Source organism: Mustela putorius, unplaced genomic scaffold, assembly GCF_011764305.1.
Source record: "Mustela putorius furo isolate JIRA1106 unplaced genomic scaffold, ASM1176430v1.1 tig00537248_pilon_pilon_pilon, whole genome shotgun sequence".
Classification (NCBI taxonomy): Eukaryota; Metazoa; Chordata; class Mammalia; order Carnivora; family Mustelidae; genus Mustela; species Mustela putorius.
Genome location: NW_025422387.1, coordinates 9,257,345 through 9,274,552, shown reverse-complemented (window position 1 = coordinate 9,274,552; position 17,208 = coordinate 9,257,345). Strand labels below are relative to the sequence as shown.

Genomic DNA, 17,208 nt, shown 5'->3' with positions numbered 1-17,208 from the left:
CCACCAACCCAACCCTCTTTGTGGGTTTGAGCAGCTGGGGAGCCGAGGGGCTTGGAGGCCAAGCTAGCGAGCAAAAGAGGGAACCGCAGCCCCAGCAGGCTCTCGGCCACCAGCTTCCCACCCTCCACTGCCAAGCCCTTGTAGGGGGCCCCTGGAAGCCCCCTAATGAATGATAACTTATCTGCTATGTTGCTGGTATCTGATGCTTTATATGGTTTTGAAAACCATATTCCCTGAGGGCTGGAGGCTACTTCGGGAACTGGTCAGTTGGAGCAGCTCAATCGCGATTTAATGGAGGCATTTATATGGTGCTAGATGATCTCCGCATGTTAAGTAATACAGCAGGAGGGCGGCCTGGGCGGGGTGGGCTGTGCGGCTTCTGTCTCCCTGTGGCCCTGCCTTCCTTGGCTCCCACATCCCCCCTGTCCCCCCCCAACTGTCCTCGCCCTGTGCCTCCCCCCCCTCCCTTCCCTGGCTCTCCTCCAGGTCCCTCCCCGCTCCCCCAGCCCCTCCCTCCTTCTCTCCCCCACGTCTCCCTGGCATTGTCCTCCATTCGTCCCTCTCCCCATTTTTCTTTCTCCTCTCTCTCCTCCCCCTCCCCACCCATCCACCCCCAGGTCTCAGGCAGGTTTGCTGCCCCTGCCATGGTTTGCAGAGCCCCAGAGCACTGGGGACAGGTACGGTGGGCTCCTGCTGCTGATCATAAGCCTGGGCCTGGGAGTGGGGACCTCAGTCACAGCACCACACTGACAGCCCAGAGGCCTTGGGGCCTCACCTGGAGCCTGAAATGCCTTCACATGCAGCCCTGCCTCACTGATGGGGAGGCAAAGCCTCCCATAACGTTGTTCCTTTACCCTGCACAAACTCTTTCTGCTCAATAGATCTGAGAAAACTTCTCTCACCTGGGGTGTGGGGGGGCAGGTGGAAAAGGCCTGGATTTGAATTCAGGACACCTGGGATCCCAACTCCCAGGCAAGAGGAGGAAGGGGGCACTCTACCTTTGGGATCGCTTACAGTTTTGGGATCCCAGGATTTGGGAAAGGGGCATTAAGCTTTGAATGGGAAGCTTGAGAAAGCATCTCTCCGCAGTGTCTTCTTGGGAGGAGACCAAGAAATGGACCTACAGGCAGATCTGGGAACAGAACTGGGCACGAATGATACTAATAGAGATGGGGCTTAATATATGCCACTTAGTTGTCTAAGAATATACAGAGAAATACTTCTAAGTACTCTAAATATATATAGTGTATGCTTTGAGTATGTGTATATGGTTGATACTAAGTATATACCAAGAGTAGATGAGATAAATAGACCGAGCAGAGGGAGCTTAGGCGTCCAAACAGCTCATGTTTAATGAGGACGTACTAGGTGCCAAGCTGTGGCTGAGCACTGTACACACCCGATGACATTTACCCGGTGCCATGTGCTCTGTGGCAGGACCTGTTTCCCTGGTTTTCAGAGGAGGTAACCGAGGCTCAGGCTCGGAAGGGCTAATGGACTCATGGGAAGTTCTAAGGCTCTGACAGGGCACTTCTCAAATCTCAGTGGGAGGTGTGTCAACACAACCCCGTGAACCAGCGCTGGGTCTGCAAATGCCCCAAAGCCAGGAGCAGCAGCAGTCCCAGCGGAGCAGATAGGCACACAGGAACCTGCTCCGCGCACCCCCGTGCACCTGCTGGCTAAGACAGGCTTGTCCTCGCCTACAGGCACACAGGCACACAGGCACACAGGCTGTGGGTGGCCCTTACAGAAGACTGGGGTCCTGGCGTTGGCGGGCTCCATTCCGAGGATGGCAAGCGAGGCAGCACCAGCGTTTCCTCTCCTCTTCTGTGCATGCAAGTGGGTAAAAGTCCGCGGTGAAAGGGAGCGCAAAAGGAAGCGGGGTTCCTCTGCACCCCTCCCTTCACACGCAGCAACTGCGCTCCCACCACCAACCAATCCATCCCCTGTTCCTTCTCCTCCAGCCGTGTGGCCGTCACTTCTCCAACCCGAAAGCAGCGGGGAAACTGAGGCCCAGAGCGGCTGGCGCCGAGCGCGAGCGGAAAGCTCGCCAAGCTGCTGCGCCCGCGCCAGGCAGGGATGTGGCGAGCGGAAACCACAGTGCCGGGCCTCCTGCGAGAGACGGGAGCCGAGCCAAGCACGGCGCAGGCGCCTCGGCGCCTCGCGTGAAGCCAAAGTCGGCCAAGTTGGCAAAAGAAGGTAGAAAAAACGCGAGTCCGGGCCGCCGCTGGGAACGCATGCGTTCGCCGAAATCCTCCGCGCGAGTCTAGGACCTCCCGGAGGCGGCTTGGGAAGGGCCTGGGCGGTGGGCGAGGCAGGGAGGGCGCGGGGTCCACGTGGGCTTGTTGAGCCGCTCGGATCCTGGCGGGAGGCGGCAGGTGGACGTTCTGACCTCCGCTTCGGAGTCCGATTCCATGTGCAACTCGGGGAGTGAAAGACTAAAGCAGAGACAGAGCAAGAAAAACAAAAAGACGAGAGAGAAATACAGAGACCGAGAGGTTACGGGCCTTGGAGCCAAGAGGGGTAGGCGAGATGATTCTGGCGACCCTCGGCCTGTCCATAAACATTCGGACGCCCGCCAGTGCCTCCCTAGAAGGTGGCACCCTCAGCCTTGCCTCCCCTTGGCGGAGTGCCCCCAGGAAATACACTCGCGACTCCGAGCCCTGAGTACCATACCTCCACACCTTAAGTGCAAGGAAGTTGGCACGCGGCGCAAAAAGACCTTGAAATAACTGGGTTTAAGATTTGTGCCTCCCTTCCCTTCCCTCCAACAGAACTGCTTTTGATGAAAACACCCTGGTCTTCCTCGCCCAGGGGTTGACAGGGAATGACTGGAGATGCTGGACCAGGAACGTACACAGCAGGCGCTCAATTATTGCTCAGGTATTGCAGGTCTGCCTTAATCCCCTATCATATGCGGACAAAGATGACCGGTTACCATGCCCTTTCAAAACCACCTAGAGGGCCCTCCTAACCACCAGTAAGAGCCCCCATCCAAGGTGACTCAAGGATGAAGAGTTGTGTCTCCAGGAACCCACAGCAGGCCTCAGGGATCCAAAACAGGCGCTCATTTCCACCGGGTCTCCCTAAGTCAAGGATTCTCAACATCCCCAGCGCTGTCCCCAAACCACCCAGCTCCAGATCCTGCTAGGCTGAGGCTGGGACCTTTTTAATTTTTTTTTTAAGATTTTATTTATTTATGAGAGAGTGAGAGCAGGAGAGGCAGGGAAGAGGGAGAAACAAGCTCCTGGCTGAGCAGGGAGCCCTACACGGGGCTCGACGCAGAACCCCCGGGATCATGACCTAAGCTGAAGGCAGACCCTAAACAAACTGAGCCACCCCAAATGCCCCAAAACCGAGACTTTAGAGAGAGGACGGGTGTCCGACGGAGAACCTGGGAAGCAGCGCGGCCGAAGAAGAGGAAGCGAGAGCCGGCGTAGGGAACCCGAGTAAAATTCAGGGAGCAGGGGAGAACCGGAGAAGGCTCTGGCCCAGTCAAAAAGACGGGGTGGGGAGGAGAGAGCAGTGAGAGAGGAGACACAGAACCAGGGAAGCAGACAACGGACGCGAGAGCCTGAGGGAGGGAGCGAACCCGCTCGAGAGCAAGGCGCCTGGCGCTGGACGGCCAGAGGCGCCCCAGCTCTGCTCCCCACCGCGCCCTACCGAGCCCAAGGGGAGCGCCCCGCCGACCAATTTGCCTTGCACAAAACCCGCGCCCCAGGGGCCTTTGCCTGGCCGCTGGGGCTTGAGTCGTTTCTTGACTAATTAACTGGAAGCTACGTCGCCCCTTCTTTCAGGGCCCAATTAATTCGCCGCGGGCGGTTGGGCGGGGGCCTTGAGGCTGAGGCGCCCGCCTGGAGCCCCTTTGTAAAGGGCTGTCTGGACCATATTGATTCCACACACACACACACACACACACTCCTTCCTTCGTACAAAAAAAAAAAAAAAAAAAAAAAAAAAAAGTCTTGAAAGCGCTGGATTGCCAGAGTTTAAGGATTGTCAGACTCACAATCCCTCCTCCCACCCAACCGATTGCGTTAGCTTCCAGAAGGAAGGGACCCACCGGCCAAGGCAGTTTCCAGATAAGCCTCAGAAAGGGTTACATGGAATTTCTCCCCGCAGAGGGCAAAGAAGTAAAGGAGACAGGTGGCCACTGTGTGCCTACTCTGTGTGTGCGCCAGGCACCTTCTGCCTCGCAGTTAAAATCCAGACGACAACACAGACAATCCCCAGGGGGAATCCCAGCTCCAGAAGAGACTAACTCGCTGCGGAACTATCTATCTCTCTGCATGACTCAGTTTCCTCATCTGGAGAATGGAGCTCACTGAAAAGACTCTTGCCTCCTCCAATTGCTGTATTTGATGAGCTGATGGGTGGGGCAAGTCTTAGAACATTATCATCCACCGGAACATTTCACAAATGCCATTTTCAATAAATAGCATTTCAGAAAAAAAAAAAAAAACCATTTTGTTGATGAGGAAGCCGGGGCTACGGAGCGCAGACCTGCTGCATAACGATCCTGGTGCTTGATTCCAAGGCCAAGACGCTCCAGAACGAAATCTACCAGGGGGTTTCTCCAGCACTCTGCGGGCTGGGTGCGAGTGGGGAGTGCTCTCCCGGTCTGATGGACCCAGAGGCTTACTCGGAGGGGGCTGGAGGGTTACCCCCTCTTTCCCCTCCCCCCATCCTTCCTTCAGTTCAATACTGACTGCAAGGATCCAGAAACTCCAAATCCCGAAAGCTTCCGGTTGGAACCCAGAGCGCGGCTCCGGCGGTGATTTCCCAGCGGTTGTGGGGGCCTCAGCGATTGTACTGACCTCACGGTAGGTCAGCTTGTCTCCTTCATCGATCAACCAAACGAAGTCTAGGACTAAAATATAGACGCAAGGGAATCACAGCTGTCTTTGCAAAGCTAGTGGGAAGTGGCCTCGCTGTGCCAAAGCGCGCGGGGGACCCAAGCCGGCCCCACCCTCCGTCACCGCGTCAGGAAACGGAGCTTCTCACCTCACTCCCCTTTATTCGATCATTGTTTCATTTTTTTAGTTCTGTGTTATACTAAAAACAAAACAAAACAAAAAGGATTAGTTTATTCAATCAACAAACACTTGATAAACACACCGACTAAGCCACACTGCACTGGTCACTGGGGTACTAATGAGGGAGGAGGGTCTGCCCAAAAGCATAAAATCCTAGCTAGGAAGGGGTTGTAAAGGCTTTTCTGCTGTCACTTTTTAGCAAATGCGACCTTGGGCACGACTCCCTAGCTATCTGTCCCACAGTTTTTTGCCCATGAAGAGCGACAACACCGTCTAGTCCTAAACAAGGTGTAGGCGCTGCGTGGTAGAAACGGATAAGGGAGTGTAGAAGTTAGATCCTTCCGCACAGCCCGGGGCTCAGAGCTGCTGTGAGCAGATCTGGGTAAGTCCTTTACGAAGCCTGGAGTGGGTGTAGGCTCCTTACTCCTGAAAATTGATGGGAGCCCAAGATCGCAGCTTCCTCTTCTAGGGAACAGAAAACCACGGCTGTACCAACCCCAGCAGGCAGAAAAGCTGAGGCTGGACAGAATTTGGCCTTCCTGTCAGAGACCTTGAACGGAATCCCTCTCCCACCGCACCTTTCCTGGGCCTCAACTTTCCTCATCTTTAAAATGGAAATGTATAGGCAGGTACAATCATCACAGTGAATAAGGCTCAGGACAATGGGCATCAAACCAGCCAGGACCCAGGGTCTCCAGCGCTTAGCAGGGTACCTGGACCAAGAAGCCCCTTAGTCAATATCTGTGGGATGATCTGGTGGATGTTTCTGTCCATGACCCCAAACTTCCCAAACTCCCCTTCCCACGACCATCCTTACACTGTTGCGCTTTACATATCAGAATGTTTGCATTGTAGCCACTCAGTTTGATGCTGATTTTCTAAAAATGCACTTCTGGAGTGATCATTTGTTTCCAAATGCACGAAGAAACCCCTTTAGTCCTTCTCCCCTTCTTCATTGACTTTTATGCCTCTACTGAAAGATATTCACTGAGCACCTATCAATTGCCAAGCACTGTAATCTGTGATTGAAGTTGGAGATAGGATGAGTCAGTCACTCCTCTGCTTCCAGGAGCTTACAAAATAGAGACCTAATGTTAGACACTCCTGGCTGGACCATGTGGCCAGCGAACCTCTTTGGTTATGGTGGATTTTTTTTTTCCCCCTTTCCTTTCTACGTCACTTTGACCAGATCATAAAGTCTAACACCGTGCCTGGAACACAGTAAGGGCTCAGCAAGCGCCACATGAATTTATTCTTCGCAATACTGTAGCCACACTCCTCCTTTGGCTGGTGCGAGAGGTCTTCTCTCTTTGGTGCCTTCAGAGACACTTCCAAATGAGGGCTCCATTAGATCGGGGCGCAACTCGAACCCTAACATTTCCAATTCCGGGTAATTCAGGCCGGTAAGGCCAGCCCCTCCGACTTCAACTGAGCATGTCTGGGCCCGGTTTGCAAAAGAGGGTGTACCCGTTTTGCATCTCCACACCTATCTGGCCGTCCTCCTTTCCAGATACGACCCCCCCCCCGCACACACGTACACACACACTTTTCCCGGTAAACAAGAGCTAGTACAGGTGGCGCCTAAGAAACGAGGCGCCAGTTTGCGCTGAGAACCCTCGTCCCCTGCATCCCGGTTCTACCCTAGCCTCTCGGGATCCAACTTCCAAGTTCGGCAGACTGTGAGCGACCCTCTCCCGCCCCAACCTGCAGGAACAGGCTTGACCTCCCGGCGCATCCGGAATTGGCACTGCGGAAGCTCAAAACTGAGGTCCCAACCCCGCGCGCGTCGGTGGAGATCCGCTCAGGCCCTGCGGGGTCCTCCGAGGACCGAGGTCCGCCGCCGCATCTCCCCCCGAGCGCCATCCAGCGGCGAGAAGGCAGGGGCACCTTCCGCCGAGTTTCCGGGCGAACTTCTCCAGGAGCGAGGAGCGCAGGTTTCCAAGTGGGAAGCAGCCCCTTCCTCCACCCACTACCTCCCCTCACCTCCGAGATAGGGGCACGTCTCTCTCCTCTGCCTCCCCACGTACTTCCCGCGCTGCTTGAGGCTGATTCGGGTTCACCCGGCGTTCAACACCACCTTCCCCCTTTTATTTATGCCCAACATATGCACTGGACAGGGAATTTTTTCAAGGCGAGCAGAAAGAAAAGAAGGAAGGAGGAAAAATTAAAAAGGTGTTTGCACCGCCATTGTCTGGGAACTTTCCTGTGGCGGCTCAGGGGGTTTCATCCCAGACCTGGTGACTCTTGTTCTCCCTTCGCTGAGAACGGACGTGTTAAGTCCTGCCTTCCTAATTCTACACCTATGACCTTATCCTGGTTGGAGTCAGGCGCTCTGACTCCCTGCCCTTGCATGCAACCCAGCCTGGAAACCTCCCCCGCGACCCCCATGGGCATCTGCCCCCCCCCCAAAATGGGTGTCCCAGAGTGGCAATGCAGCACGCACGGAATCTTAAATGCAGAGGGAGAAAAACACCATTCTTCATACACCCGGAATGTTATCGCTAATTTTTTGGAAAAGTGCCTGTGTACACACATATTACATATATTATGAGCGGGTTAGTGCAAGACTAAGAATACCGAACGACAATGGGGGGGGGGATATTCTCCAATTCTCTGGTAATTTGTAACAGGCAGACTTGATTGCTCAGAGAGAAAAGGAGTAGCTGTGTAGCTGGAAAACAAATTTAATTCTGTCTATATTGATCAAATGGGAGTCTGCCCGTGGGGTGTGATTGCAATGCATTTTTTAATCTGATATTTAATTTCATATTTCGGGCTACTTGGAATGTCCATATGTACACACTTGTACCCACATAGGACAATTTGGAACCACACCTGCATATTCTATTACATTTAAATAATGCAGTGGAATATGGCCTTTAAGTCGGGCCCATACATGGTTCAGCAAGCTCCCCAGACATTAGGAAGATCTAAAATGAAGCCCTGGAAAGCCGGGAAAGCGGGGCCCTCCTCTCTTCCAGATTCAGTTTGGGGCAATCTTCTGATACCCCAACTACACAACATTTCTTTGGCCTCTTACCTCTCCTTCACCTAATCTCTCCAACTGAAAAAGTTTATAATAACTCAACTCCAATATCCCTGATATTGAAATCCGTCTCATTCCCTAAAAATAAAAAAATAAATCACAAACCCACACTCAAAAGGCCTTTCTGTGACTCCAACAATTCTCCAATTCTAGACGGAGAAATGAAACAGAGGAGTTGTCCTGGGTATTCACGGCATTAATACACGGACATAAAAGTGAGTGCAACATCGTATTTTAACTTGTCTAATAGAAAAATCCTGACTGCCTCACTGGTCTTCCTCCTCCCCACTTTCCTCTAAAGGAGCAGAGTCTTGGAGTTGGGGGAGCGGGAAGAGGGGGGAGCAGTGAAATGAAGTCGCTTGGAAAGGGTAAAAAAAAAAAAAAAAAAGCAAGAGCATTATTTACACCTGCAAACTTGGATTGCTGTGTTCGGCCCCAATTGGCTTAATTGTAAATCTTTTCCTCATGGCCCCGATTCCTGGACGGAGCGTCTGGGTTTAATAATGTGCCCCGGCACCCCAGCAGGGCCGGGCTGAAAAGAGAGAATCCCCCCCGCCCCACCCCCACTCAGCGCAGAGGTAATTAGAGCAGCCCCCCTCCCGCTCCCCACTACCCAAACCCTGCTTGAGGTACCAGAAGACCAGAGTCAGACATGTGGGGAACTCATATTTTACCGTCTGAAGACAAGAGGAGCTATTTCAGAAGCAACTATACCCTCCAAGTCAGAAGTGGAAAGTAGCTCCCTCCCCCCCCCCCCCCCCCCCCCCCCGCCTTGTCCCCCCCCCCCCCCCCCCCCCCCCCGTTCGCTTGTAGGGAAAGAGAGGCGTCTGCACCCGTAACCAGACACAGCCTCAAACTCCCTCGGCTGGCAGTGTAGGGCTGACCTGTTTATAGAACTTGCTGTTAAGAAAACATGTAAAAACACACCCCAGCGGTGGGAGAGGAGAACGCTCCCTCGCACCCCACCCTCTCTTTGTACGCGAAGATTCTCCCAGGACTCGACTCCGTGGCCTTGTTTTTCTCCCCAGGAGGCTATCTCCTTGCAATTGTTTTTTCATCAGTTAGAGAGCCTGAGAGAGCTATACTAGTCCTTTATTTTTGGTAACCCCCGCACCCCCTGCGCTGGAGGTCTTTACTAACCACCCCGGCTTTGTCCTTTGCAAGCGGACTGGAGGGGGGGAGGTGGGAATCACCCCTGTAAAAAGACGCTGGGTGCTGGGGCGGGGGTGCTCCTCACCGAACCCCGGTAACCCTAGTTTGAGCTCTCGAGGAGCAAGGCCTGCGCTCCGGCGGAGGGGCGGGCGCGCCTTCTGCACCCGCACCCGGAGCCTGCTCGCCCCGCCCCGGGAGCTGCTGAGGGAGAGCAGGTAACCCGAGCGCAGGGAGCCGGGGCGCTTGGTTCGGGGACTCCCGGGCCTGGCAGCACCTCCTCGCGACCGAGGGCCGGGGCAGGCCAGCCAGTGCGGGGACCCTTTTTGCTCCCCCGCTGGCCGGGCCCGGCCGGACCTGAGCCTCGACCCCGCCACCCCCGGGTGCGGATGTAATCCGAGGCAGCGAGCCTCTCCTCGGGTTCCGCGCTGGGCGAGGCCTGCAGCCGCACGGAACACGTCCAGCTTCCGTATTTGGAACCGGGGTAAGGCGGGTGCGGCGGTAGGGGAAGCACCCCGGGGCGGAATCCATCGCCACGAGGACCTGATGGGGCGCTCTGAGCGGTCTCTGCCTCACACCCCTCATGGGGGTGGGCAGTGGGGCGGGGGCGCAAGTTTTCCTTTTCCAGGGAAAAGTTGGAAAGGACATTGCCAGGAAAGGTTCCTAGATCTGGAAAGGCCGCTCCTCTCTGCCCTCCCGCCCGCCTGCCAGAAGGATTTTTAATATTTGGCTTGGAGATGAAATGAACTGAGGTTTGCGAGCCAGCAAAAGCAGCGCTTAGGAAAAGCGCTTTGACAATTCCAAACATTCCCTCTTTCTATGTATGTGTGTGTCTGCCTCTCTCTCCTTCCTCTTAAAAATAAATCAAATTTTAAAAAGAAAAGAGAGAGAGAGAGACTTCTCTAGTCCTCAAGTAGTCAGATCCCAAGCTGGAGACCTTTAAAGGCTTCTGGGGTCGCCAAGGTCAGCCTGTCTCCCAAACCTGGAGCTCAGGTTGGGAGACAGAGGACAAACGGTCCCTCCAGCTTACCCCCCATAGCTCCCTGATAATCCAGTCTAAAAGATTTTCGTGTACCCTTTGCGGGGGGGGGGGGGGGGGATGATCTGTTTGGGAGCAAGGCACCTCTGACTTAAAGACACATTGTTGAGGCCTCAAGTTTCTTTTACCCCCATGGAGGAGGCGGCAGCTACCCAGATTGTCAGGTAATGAAGACTGACACTGGGGTTCAGCGATGCCTCCCCCAAACACCCGTTTTCTGAGCGGCCCTGGTCCAGGGTCAGTGATCACAGAAGATCGAACACTGAAGGAGCTGTTGCTTGGTCCCAGATTGTGAGGAGCCTGTATGGTCAAAGAGTTTCCCTGCGTGGGGGGGGGGGGGCAGCTGCTCAGGGACAGACCAGACCTGCAGTCAAGATCCCGAATCTAGGGCTCACCCCCTAGCCTAAGCAGCAGGTTTCAGAGTCTCCTACCTGCCCTGGGTATGCCCGAGAAGGAGGTGAAATCACTCCCTACCAGCCTGTGTCTTGGAATCACGATAAGTTGCATTTTCCTTAGAATTGTACAAGGGAGAAGGGGTTTTAGCAACTTTCACCGGGACAGTAAGGCTTGGAACCTTAAACGCTCACACCCCGCCAGTCCTCGAAAGCCCGCGCCCACAGAGGGAAGGCAGACCCCTGCCCAAAGCCGTAGCTCCCCCAGGGACAGCTACCTCTTGGGGGCTTTGCTGGATAGAAAAGACTCTCTTGAGTGTGTTATCTGCTACAGGGTTGCGGAGACATGAAAACATGACTTTGACTACAGGTGTGGCTGGCAAGGAGCAGCTACGCATGCATGTGCACACACACACACACACACACACACACACACACTCTTCTGTGTCCACTGTTCCTTTTCATTTATCTCCTGCCTTCCCTCTCTGCTCCCACCCTCTCTAATCGAAATCCAGTACGGGGAAACGGTAATGGATATTGTGTTCCAATTGAGAAAACGTGTCTGTGGCTAGGAGTGGACAGTTAGTTCAGCAGATCTGCAGGAGCCCAGCTTTTTTGGCCCTGTCAACCTTCCTGGCAGTAGCAGAATGTCATTAGCCATGCCCCACCTTGCTGACACACCTCCCTGTTCCCTGGGCCCCATCTGCTCTCGGAGGGCAAGACCCCACTTTCCCTATCACCACCCCCTCGTGCCACCGCCCCACGCACCCCTGGCACCAAGCAACACCACCCGTGTGTGTAAAACCGGGAAGGAGCGGGGAAAGATGACAGTCTGCTCTTCCAGGTCAGATGGGGGGGGTGCTGGAGAGTATCCTGTGGTGGTTTTCCTCCAGCTTTTTAAAGCATTCTGTCCCTTAGACCCCCCACAAGCCAGATTCCTGGACTGAGTCGCTGAGGGACCACTGACACCCTTACCTGTCTCGACTGAAAATCTGGAAAGAGGATGTTATGTTGGATAAACAAAGGTGTTGGGTGGTCAAAAGTGCCCCAGGGCCAAGCCAGCTCTGGCCTGCGTCTTGCTGATTCTGAGTCAGATAAGATGAGGAAAAACTCCCCCAGCCTCTTCCTCGCAAATTCATTTCTGCTGGACTAAGAAAAGTCCATGCGTTTTTTTTTTTTCTTTTCTTTTCTTTTTTTTTTTTTTTTTTTTAAGTAATCGGGTAAAACATACAAAGAGAACATTGAAGATGCAGATTGGTTTGAAATTAGGAAACCACAATTAGTTCCTTTTCCTGAGAGAAAGAGAGAGAGAGAAACCCTTCACAGATGTATAAAAGGCAACACACACACACACACACACACACACACTTCATCCCCCCACCCCCTTGTTTCCTTTCCAACTTATCTAAATCACTAGCCATGTACAAATTTGCCATTTTCCAGAGCGATCGGCTTTGATGAAAGGTAGGTGCTAATAAGAATGATGCAGAGGGTGAAATCCTTCCATTTTGTTTCTGCCAAAACCATATTTACATTAGAAGGAGGTACGATAAGCATGGATTAAGGGAATAACAGATGACGCTCTAGAAACAGCATAAACCAACTGGCGCCAAACTGAGTCTCCATACTAAAAATACTGCCTCCCCAAGCTAGACAACTTTGACAATCTTTTCTCACACACACACCCTTCAGATTCTTGCCCTGAATCGTCCTGATCAATAATTTAGAGGGCTGTCAGAGGACAGGGAAATGTGCCTTATAGGAAAGCCCCATGCTGCTGGGGCAAGGCAGGGACGAGGAGCCCGGGCTGGAGGGCAGACGTGCCTCCTCTCACCCCGGGCTCCCGCCTTCCAAAGGAGATCGAAAGGGAAGGGGGAGAGATCCTGGGGTTGGGGTGGCTGACTTTGGGGATCCCAAAAGGAGACGGTGATACTTCCAACCTACACCAGGCACCCCAACCAATTTCTAGTCTCAGGACACCTTATCTTCTTCTTAGCCAAGGGCGTGGAAGGGAGGTGTCAGCTTGAACCCCAAGAAGAGGTAGCTCCAGCCTGTCTTGGTTACTGGCACAGTTGGAGGGGGGGGATCCAGAAACACAGAAAAGCAAGAGAGAATTCAGAGAGGGCCAAGAAAGCCAGACAAACTAGAAAAGGGGAAAGAAGAAGCAGAAAAAGTGGGAAAGAGTCCATCAGAAACAGAAGGGACAAGAGAAGTGAAAGGCTGGGGGGGGGGTAGAGACAGACAAGAAGAGGAAACAGAACAAGACAGATGCAAGGGAGAGAAGAGAAAGTTCAAGGAAACAAGGCAAGAGGGATCATACCGATCTACAGTCCCAGAGTCCTGAAAGATGAACAGAGAGAGACAGGGACATTACCCAGGAAGGAAGGAAGGAAAAGAGAAGAGAAGAAGAAGGAAAGAAAATCGAAGAGAAGAAGAAACAAAAGATTGGGTCTTCAGTCTGGTCCAAGGAAGGGCTGGTACCTGCCCCCAGAGGGAGGAAAGATAGGAGGCTAATTCCATCAAACTTCATGATCGGGCAGCCTCCTGGCCAGGGAGGAACCCAGGTCTTTTTTTTTTTTTTTTAATCCTGCTGAATTTATTTATTTATTTTAAAAGATTTTATTTATTTATCTGACAGAGAGAGAGAGAGAGATCACAAGTAGGCATAGGCAGGCGGGGGGGGGGGGGGGGGGGAGCAGGCTCCCTGCTGAGCAGAGAGCCCGATGTGGGGCTCGATCCCAGAACCCTGAGATCATGACCGAAGCCAAAGGAAGGGGCTCAGCCCACTGAGCCACGCAGGCGCCCCAGGAACCCAGCTCTTAAAGCAAGCTAGAGGCGGGGGAGCGTGCAGTGAATGTAAAGCTCCAGGAGGAAAATCTAGCTTCCCTGGTCTGTCTAGAGGTCCTCCACTGGGTTCAGAACTGCATATAGCAGAGTCAAGGTTTGGGGTGCACCGTCGTGCTAATGTGAGAGGGGTGTGCTAGCAGCATTTCGCAGGACTCACAAACAGTAAGGGAGGCACGCGTTGGGCCGGGTGGGGTGGGTGGGGGGAGCAGATTCCTCGAGATCCGGGGTCCGAAAATCAAGTCTCAAGTTAGCAGAATGGAGAGCCAAGGCCGACCGGAGCCCTCCAGCAGAAACTTAGTTTCAAAGCTGATCAATTAAAAAACAAACAAACAAACAAAAAACCTAGATCCAAAAGGGGGGACCATTGAGCATAAACGGAGACTTCCCCACTCCGCCAGGTGACCAGAGAGCCCCTCCCCAGGAAAAGTTTATGTATTGACCGACCACCGTAGGAAACTTCTTAATTAGGCCTCAGACCCCTGGAGAAACACGGATGTCCTTATGTCAACAGAGTTTCCAATTTAGTGACACCTCGGACTGAAAAAAGCTCCGCAGCAAACGGGGCGAAAGTTGAAGAGGGAATAAGCGTGTAATAGTCCCTCGCCAGACCTCACACATGCTGAAGAGAATATTTACAGCAAACTTGCCAAAGTAAACCTCCCCGCCTACCCACCCCCCTTGCCCCCCTCCTCCCCCCCCCTTTTTGTAAACTGCAGATAAACACCATTCAGTCACCAAAGGGTCGGTTGGTCCCCTTTACAGTTGGAGTGCCATGGGGGAAAAGGAGAACGGAGCAGAGGCTTCCCTGGCAACTCTGGCAAGGCTCGCCTCTCTGCCGCATCTGTGGCCTGGGCAGTGGCTTGGTTTCGCATTTGTGTGTGTGTGTGTGTGTGTAGGAAATTTCCTCTGCCCCTTCCCCATTTTACCATCTGCGTACACACACACATACACACACACAGCTTGGCCTTAAACACTGCAGGCATTACAGATAGGGAGACGCGGGGCTTTTTTAATTAAAAAAAAAAAATCAGGCCTGCAAAAAGGCACGAGAATATCTGGAGGACATCAGACATTCTGTGGGTCCCCTGTGATCCAAATTTTAGCCCCCCCCCCCCCCCCCCCCCCCGCCTCCCTTCTCCCGCCCTTAAGGCAGGGCTCCTCGGACTCTGCCCAGGGGCAGACTCATGCAGTGTTTCCCCGAATGTCTTTTGTTGAGCACGAGGTGGGGAGAGAGTGACTACGGTCTGCAAACCGAGAGAGAAGGCTGTGTAGACCCTGCGCCTGGACCCTAAAGCTGCCGGCTGGGGCCCCAACTAGCCTGGTTCGCTGCCGCTGCTGCCAGGCCTGGCACAAGTCTCCAGAAGGCGCTGGCCAATGTTTCACCCGAATGCGATGGCCACCAGGCCGCTTTTGTTTGTTCGCAAATTAATCACCCAGCGCATGGCCGGCGCCAGAGAGGGTTTATCACCCACCGGGAGGGGGGGCGAGACGGCCCTGCAGAGACAAAGAGGAGTTCGCACCTTCCTGCTTTTGATCCCAAGTTACCGCGGCCTCCCCGCAGAATACGAGCCTCCTGGGGCCGAGTCTGGGAGGTCAGTCATAATTGGCGGAAGTTTGCAGACCATTAGCAAGACGTGGACATTTTCGAATCAGAACCCCGCAAACTTTCCTCTCCCCCCACCACTTTCGAGCAAGAATGGGAGTGGGGATATGGAGTGGCAACTGGGGTAACCCCGGGGTTAAGTTAGAACTACGGGCAAAAAATAGGCAATGGAGGGAGGGGGCGGTGTGAGGGTCAGAGATCCCGCTCGGTCCACTCTGGGGCCAAAGGCGAGTGGAGATATTTACAAGTGAAATTAGCAAGCTCCCTTCCCACGGCCAGGACCGAAGGGAGGCCTGGAAGCCGAGGACTTGGTGAAAACGTCTCTCCCTTGAGCATCTGGACGCTTGGGGCAATGAGAGAGGATGCGTCCAGTCACACTGTGCCTACAGAACTGCTTTCCCTCTACTCTGGGCGGCCGGGCAGAGACTGGCTGGCGAGCGCAGGCAAAACCAGATCGTGGGGATTTGGGGCCGCTCCTGAAAGCGCCGCGGGGCTGCCCCGGGCTCAGGCAGCGAGCAATGTGGGGGAGGGGGTGGGTTTGGGCCTCCAGAGACTCGCGAAACCCTGCGGTGACCTCGGTGGACGGCGTAATGAGGGGGAAGGCCTGGCCTCTGGCACCCTCCAGGATCCGGCCGCTAAGGGACGCGGGAGGGGGGGACGTTGTGAGCCAAGACCGTGGGCGCCTGCGGCCTTCCTTTTCTCTCTCTCGGCAGAGAGACCCCGAGAGGACGCCAGAAAAAAAACAGGCGGAAAGGAGGGAAAAAAGGGGGCGAGATGGCGAGCCAGACAAGAGTTCGAAAAACCACTCCATTCTCTCCGGTGACTTCAGGGAATTCTTAGCGCTGACGCCAAGCGCTCTTAACCATGTGCGTCAAAAATGCGAGGCTGAAAAAGCTTGTCGCCTCGAAAGTTCCGCCCCTATCTCGAGGCGGTTGGCTCACAAAAGAAGTGCATTTTCACCTCCCACTTGCTCCCACTTCGGAGTGTGGGGGCTGAGGGTTTGGGGGTCCGCAAGGCAAAATGAAAAAGGACGGATCTGGCTGTCTACGCACAGACACACACAGACACACACACACACACAGACACACACACACACACACACACACACACACCCCAAGCCTTGGTTTTCTTAACCCCCTAGGCCCCGAAACCAGCCCTCCTTTCCTTTCCACTCGAGGAAGCTCTCCACTCAGGAAGGGTAAAAGAACATTCTCCCCAAGAATGTTCCATCTAAGCAGGGAGGGCCCAACTCACTGCACCCCCCCCCCAAAGCGAGAAATGCGGGTTTGGGGACTCCTCTGACCCAGACAGGGACCTGCCTGCGGTAACAGGTCTGATTCGTGAGTGACCTCCCGCCACTCCACCCTCGCTGACGCCCCCACCCTACCTGAACTGGAACAGCCACCTCGCCTCTGGGGTGGGGGCGTATCACGGTTTGTTTTACAAATTCACCCCCGACTTCTCGTGAGATAAGTCCCCGGGTGCCCGGAGAGATAAGTGGGATGCCTGGAGAAGATACAAAGAGGACGTACCTCCCCCTACCAGCTTGCCCGCGGCCTGGGAGGTGAGGGCAGCGGCTCCGCGGGGGCAGGCCCAGAGCCCAGTAGCTTGCTGCGCTCCTTCTGTCCGGGTCTCCATTCTCTGCTCTATACTCAAGCACACATTCAGGTGGAACTCCCGGGGAGCCCGGATTCAGATAGAAGAGAGACCTAAAAGGGCTGGTAAATCCATTCCAAAAAACCCCCGAGTCCGCCTCCCCGGGGGAGGGGGGAGCGCAGCCAGGGCCAGCGGCGCAGGCTGTGTACGTGTTTGCGTGTACGTGTTTTCCCGCGGGTGGCTGGGTCCCAGGGTGCTGGCGCGAGTCCGCGTGCAGGAGTGCCGGGGTGTTCGGGTCTCCGCCCAGAGTTTCGGGTGGGGACGGGGGAAGAGAGAGCCCCCCCCCCAGCACGCCTGTGCCCCGGAACCCCACGAGCCCAGATGCCGGGAGCCCGGCGCCGAGAGCCACCCGAGCTCGGGAGCCCTTCAGCGGCGGCCGGGCGGAGCTTGGCTCCACGTGGGGCTGGGGAGCACGCAAGCCCGGAGTCTCGGCGCTCGCC

At 54.6% G+C, this 17,208-nt stretch overlaps 2 protein-coding genes across 2 annotated transcripts in view; both read right to left on the bottom strand.

Moving 5' to 3' along the window:
- The window catches only part of LOC101687023, a 46,874-nt gene that overhangs the window by 28,692 nt on the left and 974 nt on the right, over positions 1-17,208 (bottom strand). The gene's annotated exons all lie outside the window — the stretch shown is intronic.
- On the bottom strand, positions 517-16,853 carry LOC123386952. Its single transcript, XM_045073692.1, has 2 exons — positions 16,645-16,853; positions 517-2,438 (listed from the first exon to the last, which is right to left on the bottom strand). Exons 1-2 carry the CDS (start codon positions 16,748-16,750, stop codon positions 1,456-1,458), a joined length of 1,089 nt encoding a protein of 362 aa, XP_044929627.1. The 5' UTR covers positions 16,751-16,853; the 3' UTR covers positions 517-1,455.